This window comes from Phoxinus phoxinus (assembly GCF_949152265.1).
Source record: "Phoxinus phoxinus genome assembly, chromosome: 17".
Taxonomy (NCBI): Eukaryota; Metazoa; Chordata; class Actinopteri; order Cypriniformes; family Leuciscidae; genus Phoxinus; species Phoxinus phoxinus.
This window is the reverse complement of record NC_136892.1, coordinates 30,292,887-30,308,659: the sequence shown is the minus strand read 5'-3', so window position 1 is coordinate 30,308,659 and position 15,773 is coordinate 30,292,887. Positions and strand designations below refer to the sequence as shown.

General features: G+C 38.1%; 1 protein-coding gene and 1 long non-coding RNA gene across 7 annotated transcripts in view; one reads left to right on the top strand and one right to left on the bottom strand.

The window, feature by feature from the left end:
• The first annotated feature begins 242 nt into the window (after positions 1-242).
• LOC306985153 lies at positions 243-7,651 on the top strand. Of its 6 annotated transcripts, none has more exons than XR_013794748.1 (5): positions 243-439; positions 2,650-2,764; positions 3,786-3,863; positions 5,468-6,986; positions 7,080-7,626. It is a non-coding gene; the product is annotated as an uncharacterized lncRNA (long non-coding RNA). The 6 variants fall into 6 exon arrangements; XR_013794749.1 differs by lacking the exon at positions 243-439 and adding an exon at positions 1,040-1,811; XR_013794747.1 differs by lacking the exon at positions 243-439 and having other exon boundaries at positions 2,351-2,764; positions 5,468-5,721; positions 6,791-6,986; positions 7,080-7,651.
• Positions 7,652-7,902: 251 nt separating this feature from the next.
• Positions 7,903-15,773, bottom strand: part of smad7 (SMAD family member 7) — a 10,585-nt gene continuing 2,714 nt past the window's right edge. Inside the window, exons 3-4 of the mRNA XM_079586033.1 lie at positions 14,201-14,520; positions 7,903-8,783 (exon numbers count right to left, since the gene is read on the bottom strand). Coding sequence (XP_079442159.1) covers positions 8,220-8,783; positions 14,201-14,520 — 884 coding nt within the window. The 3' untranslated portion in view covers positions 7,903-8,219. The remainder of the gene's footprint in view (positions 8,784-14,200; positions 14,521-15,773) is intronic.

The window sequence follows — 15,773 nt, the reverse complement described above, 5'->3', positions numbered from 1 at the left end:
CTCGAGTATTGCTTTTATAAAACGGTTACCACACAATACAACTATTAACGCCGAAAAATATGTATCTATGCAACTTTTATGAAGTAAAATCACTAAAAGCCTTCCTTCCGCTGGAAAAAAATAGTCCCTGACTGTAAACAGCAACAGAAGTTACATACATTATTTCGCCAATAGATGGCGGCAAAGACTGTCTTTATGAGTGAGTCAGTCAGGAGAGAAGACTTTACATTGAAAGGACTCAAACTTGTGATCACGGAGAAGGAAGAGCAACTGACAGTGACAGATGATATGGGCTCGGGGAAAACCGTTAAAACTGGTTCGGGGAAACTGATAAAAAGACAAGATATCGCAGCGGACATTCAAACGGATTTTTTTGTTTTTATATTATGAATATATAGGACCGACCTGAAGGGAAATGCTATATCTACTGTAAATAGAGGTAAACTCGCTTACTCGATCTCTCACAATACTCTACTGTAGCTTCAACAATATCGATGATATCAAACATGTGTTTAAGTTGCTAAGAGCGGTTGCTAGGGGTGTTGTGTAGTGATACATAGAACAGTTGTGTGAAGCGGTCATAGCCGTGTTTTGTCGTGAATAAAACACAGCTATTGGCCAATCAGAATCAAGGATTGGAACTAACCGTTTTATATTTATACTGCTATTGTGCTTAGTGAGTGGTGAGATTTTATTTTATTGGCAAAAAATTATCCTTGTCAGAAGAATTGTATGAGAACTTTATCATGTCTGTTCCGTCTGTGAGCGTTTTCACAACGAGTGTGGATTAGAAACTTTGGGAAAACTCTTGAAAACGCTTGTATTTTTTAAACGAAAACGCTGTTTTCAAATGTATTCAGCTCAATAGACGAAGCATTGATGCCCATGTAAAGTGTTTCAGATTTGTCTCTTATGAGACCCTTAGATGGCAAATCCTCGTTTTCAAATCCATTCAGCCGATCTCCGGGTCTGGCGCTAGCACTTTTAGCATAGCTTAGCATAGGTCATTGAATCTGATCAGACCGTTAGCATGTAGTTCCTCTTAGACACTGAGGCAGTTCTGTGTGTTTTGGCACAGAGCAAATACATTTATTACTTTTTATTGAACCACTGCATTTATTTGTTTGTTTTCAACTGGTTGCAGGGCCAGTTGGTGGATTATCCAATTTGCATTGAGAACTTCAGGGATAATGGCTGCATCCGAAATCGCATACTTCCCTACTTTATAGTTGGCGAAAAACAGTATGTGACAAAATAAGTATGTCTGAATTCACAGTACTCATAAAAGTGTAGGAAAAAAAGTGATCCTGCGAGAATCTGAAGTTTTCATATATGATAGACACTTTACTGTCCCATGAGGCCACAGGAGAGGATTAATGAATGAAGCCACACATCTGACGCTGATAGGTCACATGATAATGACAACATGGCAGATGTACAGTAGTACGTCCAGATTACATTCACACTCATGCATACTATATATAACATAGTTTTTTAGCGGTCGTGAAGTAATTACTTATTCAAAATAAGTATCTACTCAAGAAAGTATGTGATTTTGGACGCACCCTGTTTGATACTGTTAATTGAAAACGATAAAGCGACTGGTAAAGACTCATTAAAGTGTGAATATCAGAACAATTAAAGGGACAGTGTCCGCCACATGAAATACAACAAGTAGTTTTTTTCCCATCTTGAATAAATATCAAGGACAGAATAGTATAGTTGTACTAGACAAAAGAAAAGAAAGATATTTAGTTTGTTCGGATTCAAGCAGCGACTGCAGCCGTCTGTTGCTATGGAGACAGAAGTTTGTGAGTTGGATATTATTTTCTTGGTTTGAGCGTGTGTGTGAGAGAACGAGATGTGTGTATTTGTGTGCTTCCCCACTGTAATTTATGGCAATCCACATAGGAATTCACACAACTCAGCTTTTCCCCAACAACAGCCAGAGAACACAACTCTCTCTCTCTCTCTCTCTCTCTCTCTCTCTCTCTCTCTCTCTCTCTCTCTCTCTCTCTCTCTCTCTCTCTCTCTCTCTCTCTCAGCTCAGGGGTTTGTTCACTTCCTGTGGGCTCCTGTTTTCATATTGAGAATGTTGCATACTGAGTCATTTATAGACGTGTTTATCTGATGATTTAGGACTTTCTGAGAGTTCGTGAGTAGGTAATTAAATGTTTTGAGGATCATCACGTTTCACTCAGTGATGCTTGTTGAAGTGCCTTGAAAAGCGCTGGATTATTCAGTGTGTTGACGTAATTTCAACTGAAACAGGAAGTCAGGGCGGGACATATCGAACAGCTCCTCCCCTTTTTGAAAATAGCCAATAGCGTTTAGTTTATAACACAGCTCGGTAAAGCTGCAGTTTCCTCATGATCTCTAACCGTTTCTCATCCTAATCTCCTCCATATCTCTTCAAAATACAGCATTCTGTGCAGAAATCAAACGTGTCCGATACTTTTTCTGTTCTGCGGCGACTCGAACATACGACACTAACGTGAAACCAGACTTCATTCGCCCCAATGGAAAGCATATTTACACTGTCTGAATCGTTCCCTATCCCCTCTATATAGTGTACTATGTGCCATTTACCATGTAGAACATAGTAAATGTGTGAACAAGTGACCGATTCAGCATTGATTTATAATGAAGGGGGCGGAGCTTCAGATTCTAGAGAGCATTTGATTGGACAGAAAATCTGATGAGACGCTGAAGTGCAGAGTGATGTCATCCAAACCACTGATCCATGTTGGCGAAGTGAGATACTGTAAGTTTTGAATCCTTATATCTTCTAAATGCAAATTTTGTCATTGTTATGGAGCGCACTAGCTTATAGATAACCTTAAAGGAACCTTCCACTTTTTTTTTTTTTTTGGAAATAGGCTCATTTTCCAGCTCTTCTAGAGTTACTCAGTTTTACCGTTTTCGAATCCATTCAGCCGATCTCCGGGTCTGGCGGTAGCACCGTTAGCATAGCTTAGCATAGATCATTGAATCTGATTAGACCGTTAGCGTCTCTCTCAAAAAAATGACCAAAGAGTTTTGATATTTTTCCTGTTTAAAACTTGAGTCTTCTGTAGTTACATCGTGTACTAAGACCGACAGAAAATAAAAAGTACGCCTGCTGGTCCGGCAGCAGTTCCCTGATTATTACGCAGGAATGAGAGTATAGTTCTAGTCATATTGGCCTCGAAAATCACAACTTTTCATTTTCCGTCGGTCTTAGTACACGATGTCACTACAGAAGAGTCAAGTTTTAAATAGGAAAAATATCGAAACTCTTTGGTCATTTTTTTGAGAGAGATGCTAACGGTCTAATCAGATTCAATGATCTATGCTAAGCTATGCTAACGGTGCGACCGCCAGACCCGGAGATCGGCTGAATGGATTCGAAAACGGTAAAACTGTGTAACTCTAGAGGAGATGGAAAATGAGCCTATTTCCAAAAAAAGTGGTGTTCCTTTAAGGCTAACATATTCATACTAAAAGCCAAAACAACTTTAAGATTAGGGATTTGAACAGACACCTTATACTAAACTAAAAGTTTGGGGTCAGTAAGCAACTGTTTTCAACACTGATAATAAGAAATTCTTCATAGAATCTCTAGCTAACATTGTTTGTGTGTTTATTTACAATCTATCGATCTAGTCTCATGCCATTAAATCTGATGTTAACGTCTTGTGTTTTTACTTGTGTATTTTATGTGTTTTTTATGTTTACTTCCTGATCATTGTGTGTTACTGTAACCACATTGTATCTAAATGTGTGACTGTAGTGTGTGTTTATAGCTATTATATGCTGGAGACAACATTTTCTCAGGAAGGAGCCTCGTCTGACGAAACCTTCCTCCGTGGACGACCTCAAAGGTAAGAAAATGATTCATAAGGGCTTGGTTTAGGGTAGGGTTTGGGTTTGTCGATCATAATTATAATTAGCTTCATATAAAAACAACAGAAGTCTGTTATGTGACCTCATTTAGATGTGTGTTGTAAAAGACCACTGAATGCTACAAAACATTACAGTGACATGTTTACCGGATCAACTGTTATTTTCTGTAAAAAAAAAAAAAAACTTTTTGTGATGAATTTTAATTCGCCTTGGATGAAGCTCAACAGGGTTAACTACAATTATGCAAAACATTTTTTCAAATGAGCTGAAATAAAATTAAATATACTATTTCCTTTAGTTTAATGTGATCTATTAATTCCAAATCACATTACTAAATATTATAGTTAGTAAAATCTAGATTACTCATTTTAAGTAATGTATTCTGACTACTTTTTGATGACTTTTTACTCATTTATCACACTGATATCTCATTGATATTAATATAAAAATACAAAGAGAAAGAAAATATATCCCAGTTTTTATTAACACCATGAAGTGCTTTCCCAGACTGGGGTTCGTGAGTTTCATGAAAAGCTACTAAATAATTAAATCATAAAAAATAAAAAAACACAACTTTTAAATAAAAATAAGACATTAATTGAAAAAAAAACTGGATGTCATGTGACCCATTAACTGACATCGGAGAACAGTGAACTTAATTATATTATTATTTTTCATTATTAGTATGGACTTAATTTTATTATTGACCTAATTTATTTAGGGCTGTTAAACGATTAATCGCGATTAATCGCATCCAAAATAAAAGTTTGTGTTTACATAATAAATGTGTACTGTGTATAATTATTTTATACATTTAAATACACACACATGCACATACATTGCATGTATATACTGTATATAGATTTATATATAATTTATATTATATATAAATGATAAATATTTAATATATAAATAACACATTTTTCTTAAATATATACGTGAACGTGTGTATTTATATATACAAAATAATTATACACAGTACACACACATTTATTATGTAAACACAAACTTTTATTTTGAATGCGATTAATCGTTTAACAGCCCTAAATTTATCATCTTAAAATCTAAGGACTTACTTCAAGTAAAAATATTAGGGCAAAGAGGTTCATGCATTGCATGTAAATATGAAATGAGAGAATTTATACATTTTAATGTGTTCACTGATTGATCATTCAAAGAATAGCCTAATTAATGTCTTCCTCGGGAGTTGCTTAGATATGCATTGAGAAAACACTTTTATAGAAAGGAGCATTTTGAAAATAACAAAGAATCAATAAATTGAATAATTTACTGCCGTTGTGAGGACAAGATGTATAGAAAAGTAACTAGTCTGATTATAAGTATTTTAAAATGTAAGTCTAATTACAAGTAGGCCGCTTTAAAATGACTAAAACTAAAACAAAAATGAATGAGACTTACTTAGACATGTATTATATGAATGTGGATATCAGAGTTTCGGTGCACAGGAAAATGACTTTACTTTGAGTCTGTTCCTCACTCAAAGCGGTTGCATGACAATAGAAGAGCGCTGGAGTCATAGACGACTGCTACGATACTTTTGTCTTTTTCTGGACCATGACAGATTCTTCAAAACGGGTTTAACGACATGAGGGCGAGTAAACGGCAGTGAGCGATCAGCTGTGAGTGACAGAGGAGATCAGACACGAGGCCTTCATGTCGGAGGCGGTCGCAGGTTTCAGCCGGCTGGTCGTGGCGTGTGAAGACTCGGGCGTATGAGGGCAGCGCTGTTATCTGATGGACGACAAAGAGGAAAACAAAATGAAATCAGATAAAGCCTCTGACTCTGTGGGTTTTCTCCAGGGTGAAGTGAAGCAGGTATTGGCTTGTGCTGGGTCTGTCTGACTTACATCCAATTACTACACAAAATATAAATCGAAATTATATTTTGTATTAAGAAAATGATGCATAATTTAGAAACTTTAAGACGTTATTTAACATTGAGTTAACATTCCCATCCTACTGTTCACTAATATCAGTGCGGACACCTTTTTATTTGTAATAAACGATTTTTTTAAATTCACTACAATGAACATATAATTATAACTGTACTTTGAAATGTACTAATGAAAAATAATTATATATATATTATATATATTATAAAATCAGCATATTTCACTGATTTCTGAAGGATCATGTGACACTAAAATATAATTTATTTTTGTAATCAAAGCTGAATTTTCAGCATCATTACTCCAGTCTTCAAAGTATATTAAAATAGAAACAATCTTTTTAAATTGTAATAATATTTCACAACATTTTTTCTGTATTTTTGATCAAATAAATGCAGTTTCCAAACTTTTGACCGGTACTGTACACACACACACACATATACAAACTTTTATTCTAGATGAGATTTGACAGCACAAATACATACGTTTATTTTTGTATTATATTTTGGGGTCAAATATGACCTGAACTTTTCTTAAGATTTCCATAAATTTACTCAAAACATGTTTGTCCATTAATTATATTCATGGTTTTTCCACATTGTGTATATGTGTAAAAGTGCTTTTTTTATTCATAAAACAGTTTTTTTTTTTTTTTTTGTGCATTGTGTATTATTCGATATTTAAATGTTTTTTTGTTTTTTTTTCACACATCATCATCACACTTGTGCCCATGTTGAAGTCACAATAAAAAGCTAGATAATTAAAAACAAACAATGACTCTAAAATGTAAAGATTCCAAAGCATGATGTCACAGGAGAAACATTCTAAAAGGCACAGAGAACTTTGTGTTCTCTAGTTCTAAAACCTATGATCTGATGCTTTTTTAAATAGCGTTTCAAAGAGTTGAACTATTAAACTGTTGATGTCAACAACAAAACAAGCCTGTGTGTGTTTTTAAAAGCATATTTGTTTGAACTGATGCGTGCGTTATCAAGATGGCTGCCGCCGGGGCAAATGTGGCGTCCCTCGGGGCAGAGACGAGCCGGCAGCGCTGAGAGCTTCTCCTTTGTGTGCGTGGAGTCGTCGTCCTGTGTTTCCTCAGAGATCTGCTTGATCCAGCAGGGTTACAGAGATAAACACACTCTGAATTATCTTCAAAGCCACGACGTTTGGAATATATTTGAGTTTGAGGTAAATTACATTCTTCAGTAAAATGTAAATGTAATATTTGATTTACTCATGCATTTGTTCTTCTGTTGTAATTAGCTGGTTTTGTGTTCACAGGTCAGTGTCTTTGTGGACTAAATAAGCTCTTGGTATTGGTGTCGGGTCGAGGCATCTGTCCGGTTTCCTGGCCAGCACAAGCTTTACATGCATTAGGAGAGTTTGGATTACAGAGACCAGGACACCACCATGACACTAATACCCAGGAATACACTTTAAGACACATTGCGCTGAACCGACCCAAGACAGACAGACAGAGGAGGAAAGAAAAAGGCTAAAACGTGTGTGTTTTGATCATGAAATCCTCCGCTTCTGTCAGCCTGAGGTCTGCATGTGAATCTGGGGCTGGTGAATGTAGGTCTGTCAGGGCCAGTGGGGTCAGAGCAGGCTTACGCTGTAATCCCCCCAGCAGACGTCCATATCAGGAGGTGTGGCGCTCGTCTAGACGGCCCGCAGACGGCCCCCTCCCCCGGAGACCTGCTGTTCCTGGCACACAACCGGCCCACTTACACTGAGGGAATTTGCTCTCACAGAAACCCGTTCACATCATCAAATACTCAAACTTGCCACAGATGGAAATAAAATGTGAATCTGAAATTAAAGTACAATGTGGGTCATTAAAGAGATTGTCTAAATAAGAGAATGTGTTTCAATGTGTTTTTAAATAGAATTTTCAGCACTCACAAAATTATTTAAAAATTCAACTTTTAGAGCAAAATAAACAGAATTTATTTTACGCAAAGGCCTGTGATGACTGCAAAAGTGTCTTAATTTGTGGGTGAATTAGTGTAAAAATGCATTTTTAAGGACAAAAAACAACAACCTTCATATCAAAACACAAATTCAGAGATATATTCGGTATTTTTTGTTTTATTTTGGCATTTCTTTGTTTGCATTTATATTAAGCAAAGTGCATCTCTTTTTCATCTCATCAACACATTGCACAATACATAAATAACAATGCATATAAAACTTCGTATTTACAGGTAATAATATATTTATATTTAACATAAAATACATTTTAGCTTTTATTTCACTTAATTAAATCTTAGTCATTTATTAAAGTCAAAGTGAGTTTTCGTTTTCCATTTCTCTCATAAAACATCGTCCGCCTCTCGCAGAAACAGAACAACATAGTCCATAAAAGGTAAGGGCTAGTCCGTCTCCATAGCGATGAAGGAAAGGGGGCGGGGCTTGCTGTTATCGGTTATTAAATATGACCTCCAGCCAGCAGGGGCAGCTGCTGATGAACTGTCTGGTGTAACACTGTCCCCAGCCCTTCACGAAACTGATCTGGACGGTGAAACCCGTCCTCGGTTGCTGGCTAAACTCGTGGTCGTTGGGCCGTTGCAGGCTCCCTGCCTTCTCGAAGTCGAAAGCCTTGATGGAAAACCCGGGGAATACTTTATGCACCAGCAGCGTCCGCGAGTCGGGGTTGTCCAGTGTGGCTGACTTGATGAATATGGGGTAGCAACTCCGGTTATACACCCACACGCCGTCGGGTTCGCGGCTGAGCTGGATGCCGTAGCCGATCTTGGCCCGGACCATTTGCACCAGTTGACTCTTGTTTTCGGAGGCGAGCTGGCCCAAGCAAAAGCCCGTGCCCTGAGGTAGGTCATAGAAGATGTCCAGAGATGGCTCCTGGACGGAGTAGAGTCGCCCGACGCGGGTCTTTTCCTCCCAGTATGCCACCACACACCAGTGAGGCTGTTCTCCACGCTCCTGAAGAGCCAGGGAATCTATGGAGAGACAAAGAAGAAGACACTGTTATTAATCATGCCGATTTAACTTCATTGAATCCCTGCTGGAGAAACCAGGGCAACCCAGATTATGGTGGTCAAATTGGAACTTGCGGGTCCAAAGTGGACTACAAGATGGTCTACCAGGCTGAAAACAAGACCACCAGAGGGTAGGCCAACCGATTAACCCAAATATGACCAACTTATACCAACAGAAACTGGCTTTACTGGAGTTTCCAACCGAGTAAAAGTGAACAAACTGATTACTTTTATAAAGTATGCCAATTTAACTTCATCAAGTGAACTTCATTGAATCCCTGCTTGAATACCAGGACAAAATGGTGATCAAACTGGTCATAGTGGTCTACCAGGCTGAAACTAAGACCACCAGTGGATAAACCAACCATCTAAACTAGATTATGACCAATTTGGACTAGAAAGAACCATCAGAAACTGGTTACAGAGTAAAAGTAATCAAAGTTTTCTGTTATTAATTACGCCATTGTAACTTCATCAAGTAACCTTCATTGAATCCCTGCTAAAAAAACCCAAAGTTACTAGAATAAAGTGGTCAAACTGGTAGTTGCTGGTCCAAGATGGTCTACCAGCCTGAAACCAAGACCATTAGTGGCCAACGGATTACCCATCTAGACTAGATTATGACCAACTTGGACCAGTAAAACCCATCAGAAACTGACTCTCCAACAGAGTACAAGTGTTGTCGAGGAAGAAAGAAGAGAGCAGAACGACTAGATTAGACGGGGATCTAGTACAAAAAGGTAAACATACACACACACATTCACACGCCTTCTATCCAGGAAAACTGTCCTGAGCTCTGCCAAACATATCTTGCATCCTTAATTTCAGATGTGGGAATGTGAGGAATCTGCCGCCCCGCGCGGAGCAGCGCCACTGGCCTCCAGCGCTTGTTTACATTAGCAGTTCTGCTTATCATTCGTCTGTCCCGAACGCCAACCCGAACAATGTTCTGACGTCAATCCGACAATAAATCTGTGCTCGCCCTCGCCAACCAACGGCTGCATGCGATGTAATAACGCAATGAAACCTTAGCCACGCCCACAGGAAATCTAATTGGTCCATATCCTTCCATCACGTTTTGATTCCCTGTGCAATGTTTTAGCTTTCAGCGAAGAGAGAAAACTGACCCGACATCTGGTTAGTAGGACACCATGTTAAAGCAAGCGCTCAGACTCTTGTTGAGTCACCGGGACTCTGTCTGTCTACAGCGAGGACCGTCTCTCTTTAATCTCAGACGGGGCGAGTGAGTAGGCCGTAATTTAGCAGTGTAGTTAATTACGCACCAGCCCAGACTAACTCGATGACTAGAGTAGGTCGAGCCTTCATTACAACCCTTACAAACATGCATGTTTGGATACGTTACCAAGGGAATACCAATTATACACTTCGAAGAGCTTACAGTGCCATTTAAGAAGCATGCTATATGAATACAGTAATCAAACGATCGTCGTATGTATCAAAATAACATAGTATTACTGAACCATGATACTTTTGTAGCATGAAAAATGGATATGCCTTAAATATACCGTGGCATTACCATGGTGGAGCGATGGTGTCGCGTGGTAATACCAAATTACTGAAATTCATAAACTATAGTATATAATAGTACGGTACTCCTTTTTGGGGTCTTTTTTTCTTTTAAGAATTGTATTTTTTTAGCATGGATGCATTAAATTGATCAAACGTGACAGGAAAGACATTTATAATGTTACAAAAGATTTCTATTTCAAATAAATGCTGTTATTTTAAACTTTCTATTCATAATCCTAAAAAATAAAATGTATCACAGTTTCCACAAAAACTCAGCTTTGATCACGGGAATAAATTACATTTTACAATATATTCGCATAGAAAACAGCTATTTTAGATTGTATTAATATTTCACAATATTACTGTTTTTACTGTATTTTTATCAAATAAATGCAGCCTTGGTGAGTGTAAAAGACTCTTTTATGAATCGTAAAAAGATCTTACTGACGCCACTATGCAGTATTATACCAATAACATGGTTGCTATGTGTCAGACTGATGCTATTTTAGTCTGGATAGTTGACTAGTCTCTTTGACGACATCATGAACAGCAAGCAAACCTGAGTAACACACACACGAACGCAAATCATACATCGAACAGACCTCTGAGTGTGTGTGTGTGTGTTCAGACAACACAATGTGTTTAATCACAACTGCACAAGTACGCGTGTGTGTATGTATGTATGTATGTATGTATGTGTGTGTGTGTGTGTGTGTGTGAGAGAATGGAGGTGTGTGTATAGGTTATGAATTTACTGCCGTGTGTGTGTGTGGCGTCTCAGTGTCGGTTGGATGACCACAGTGTCACCCCGAATGACATGGTGACAGCCAGACGCAGAAAGCGTCCTGAAATAGAGTGTGCAACATGACACACACACACACACACACACACACACACACACACACACACCTCATGTCTTCTGCAGCCTCGAGCGTTCACTTGACATCCTGAACTCTATTAGACCAACCGCTCTCAACAAGGTTCTTATGATTTCTAATGAATCATGGAATCCAGTCATGAAAACGGAAGTTTCTGGACAGAATGAAATGTCATGGAATTGGGCAAATTCTAGATTCATAAATCAAAAGTAGGGCTGTAAAATTAATCAAATTACAATTACGATATGGACTAGTGTCAGTAATTATTGCACAGAAACATGAGCTCAAAGATCTTCACGACAAACCACCAAAAGAAAAGTCCCTTAAATCGAAGAAATTACAAATATATTATATTGTACAGTAAAATGTACGTCTCAAAGTAGCAGTAGGCAGAAATAATAACAATTATTGCTACTAAAAACTCATTTTAGATCACTGTTATTTGATTATTATTTTAAAGATTATCATAATTAAGAGTTTTTTTCATTTATTCATTCATTTATACTGTAAAGTACAGAACTTTATTTGATAAAAATAAAAATGCAATGTTTTACTGTAAATTAATCGTATTACATTGTAAAAGATTGATTAAATTATGAAATCTGTTGATTAGACATGATGACTCAAATTAAATTAAACCATTCAAATGGAATCCAGAAAAATTAAAACAGAAAACATTTAATTTGTTTGTTTCATTTGGGAAAAAATTTAATGGATTTCATAGGGCCCCATAGCCCCCCCCCCCCTCCTCCTCTCTCTCTCTCTCTCTGTGTGTGTGTGTGTGTGTGTGTGTATCTGTCTCTCTCTCTCTCTCCCTCCCATCCCCCAAGCAGTTTTCTTCTGTCTTTCTCTCTCCTAGAGGGGACAAAAAGACTCTTTACACACACACACACACACACACACACTCACACTCACACACACACACACACACACACACACACACACACACACACACACACACACTCACACTCAGAGTCTTTGTTTGTGGTTGAGCTGAAGTCAAATCTCCATTTAGAGCTTTACTGCCTCAGGTAACAAACCATCCTTCCTCTGTCCACACTGGCTCCCTTTGGTCTGAGCGCTCACACACACACACACACACACACACACACACACACTGGTGTTTTCGGCATATGTCGGGGCGATGGTTTTCCATTTAAGGAGACTCAGCTTTTTAAACACTCACTTTGTACAAGAAACGAACACAAAAGAACAGCACAAAAGTGTCTGGACATCTAATGGAATCACACACACACACACACACACACACACACACACACACACACGCAGACGCGAGTCACTCAGCAGTCTGGAGAAGTTAATGATTATTTCTGTCTGTCTCCACACACACACACACTGGAGGGAAGCCGGTGTTTTTATTGATCTGCTCTCGTCTGGCTGAGGTTCACTCTTTTACGAGCAGTCAGCGCTCTTCTGACGGCGCACGCGGGTCGAGTGAGGTCAGGGGTCAGAGGTCAGGGGCCGCTTCTAAAGCTAAACCAATGATGACGACAACACACAGTGACATTCAACATGGGTTATGCCAACTCTTCAGACGCCGCAAACACAACAGTAGAAGAACACAGGAGCAAGAGAATGGCACACTGCAAGAAACTAAATCTATACGACTAAAATGCCTATACGACTATGAAATAATAATAATATTACATCATATATTATTATATTTACAATAAATATGATTATTATTACTAAAAAATATGAAGTATTAAGTACTATTGTAATGTTTTATTGTAAAATAAAACAATTGAGCATTTAAGAAAAAAAGAATGATTAATGTTATAACAATTATATATAAATATTTAAAAAATAATATTATTTATTAATATTTCACTGTAAAATAAATTGAAGAAACAAATATTTTTGTTATTACGATTGATATTATAACTATAAACAAAACAGTACAACTGTAATACTTATTTATTATTTAACATTTATTAACTAACTCTAGAAGAAGAGCGTTCACACTACAGCGCCTCTAGTGGTCAGTCAACTACTCGAAGCTAATCGAGCGCTAGCATTCCCGCGCTCCAGCAGAGTTCGTGTCAGGCCTGAGAAATGATCAAACACGACTGGCAGACGTTTAGCATTCGTCATGCAAAATACCAACTAAACAAACAAACCCAGAGGCAACTCCTCTGATGTGTGTGTGTGTGTGTGTGTGTGTGTGTCAGTTACAGCTCTATAAATATTATCTTTTTCCTCGGGCGTCTGCATTATAGCAACAATCTCACACACGCTCGACCGAGAGACACGCAGACGGACGGACAGACGGACACAAATGTTTGGCAGCTTCTTTGTTTGGAAGTCAATAAAGGAAACTGGCAATTAGATGGAGAGCCATTACATAACACACACACACACACACACACACACACAGTCAGGAAAACCTGCAACGCACAGGAAATACTTCATGTTGTCCTCCATTGTGCACTAATACAATGATCTCGCAGATTTTATGACGCACAGGTCGTATACTGTACGCTGGCTGTGGGAGTGTCGGGGCAAAGGAAACGCTTTATGAAATCATGTTGATTATGAGGTCAAAGGTCAGAGGTGTAAGCCTCTCCACCAATAAAAAGCCACGACTATATTAAAATATGATTCCAGCACTGGTGGAGCCTGTTGAGAGGAGACGCTGAATAATTATAATGTGCATTTCAATTGTTCACTGCCATTGAGCAGCCAGTCAGACCGGAGCCGAAAGAGTTTCTCAATGAACGGATCATGTGTGTGTGTGTGTGTGTGCGTGAGAAAGCGTCCCGTCGCTCTGTGTGTTTAGTTAAGTGATTAGATTGCGGTTTAAGGAAATGTTTGTGGCTGAGGTGTCTGGAGTGTGTGTGTGTGTGTGTGTGTGAGTGTGTGTGCACTGAGGAGCGGATGAAGAGCCGATGTCAAATTAAGCCGAGCGTCCAGCTTGATTGAGGAAGCGGTCGGTAACGAGCGAAACGCACAACAAAGCGTCCACAGTTCAAACGGAGCAGCTCTGGACGCTCAAGGAACTGCTTTGTGTCATTTTCTCCAAATGTTTTCTTTCCGCTCGGCGGAGGCGCCCGGGAGGCCCGACTCGAGACTCAAGGCTTTTCCCTCCGAGGAATGATGTCATTTCCTGTGCTGCCCTTTCCTCCTCGGCTAACCCAAACAACCCTGGAATGAGGCGGGCGGTTGTCACGGTAACAAGGCCCCTGGAGTTGCCGAGGGTCCTACGGTCATTCGCGGGGACCTTCATAAAGGCCCGATTGTGGATCTGGCCGAACGCTTTCAGGAGCAGCTGAACCGGATGAGGAGCAACACACACTTACGGAATGAGATTGGAAGCAAAGACGTCTCATGTTCAAGTGAAAACGAGGTTCGGGTGATCTGATGAAATCAGGTTCACACTCAACTTTACCCGCTCCGAAAACGACTCTCCGAACAACATTCATGTGGAAGCGTGAAGAGGAGATAGTGGCTACCGGCGGGTTTATGCAGATATTTAGGCAGTGCTTAAACGTTAGCAAACGAGATCTACACTTTAAAGACATATTTAAGCTTTTATGCTAAATTTACTCAAAAATATGTAGATAATTTTACATAAAATAATTGTAAAGATTTTTTTAAAAGATGCAAAACTAGTATTTATGTTGCAAATCGCAATCACTTAATATTGGTTAAATATATAGAATAAAATAGAAAAAGTTTTAAAAAAAATTGGGCTTGGCCACTAAATAAAATATAAACAAATATTGAAAAGTATTAACATTTGCGAACATAAATGTAAGCAAACACTAACAGAAAAAAATATGGTCTTGTTTGTAAACATTAGTTATCTTAATTAGTTGACTGTAATTTACATATTTTTATTAACATTAACAAAGATTAGTAAATGCTATAAAGATATATAGTTTAGATATATATATATAAAGATATATATATTAGTTTAAATACTGCATTAATGCCAACTAATGAGTTCAGAAAACCTTCTCAACTCATTTGCTGTTGTTGTCATATTAATAGCTTCAGACTAACCCAGACAAGCAATGCTCAGACTCTCATCCTATAATCCTGAACACACACACACACACACACACACACGTTTACTTCGCTATCTAAATGGGGACGTTTCATATACGTAATGGTTTTAAATGAGGAGGGAGGTTTTTGGAGATTTTGGTCACTTCTGGGTACAAATTTGTCCCCAAAATATAGTTAAGTAGGTGCGCGCACACACACACACACACACACACACGGCCGCATAACGATTAATCGCAACTAATCGTTTGCAGAATAATAGTTTTTGTTTACATCATATATGTGTGTGTGCTGTGTATAATAATTATGTATTTATAAATACACACACATGCATGTATAATTTTAAGAAAAAAATCTATTTATATATTGAGTATTTATAATTATATATAATATAAATTATATTTAAATATAAAAATGTATATAAACATGTAAATATTTTTTTCATATATACATGCATGTGTGTGTATTTATAAATACATAATTATTATACACAGCACACACACATATATGATGTAAACAAAAACTTTTATTCTGCAAAC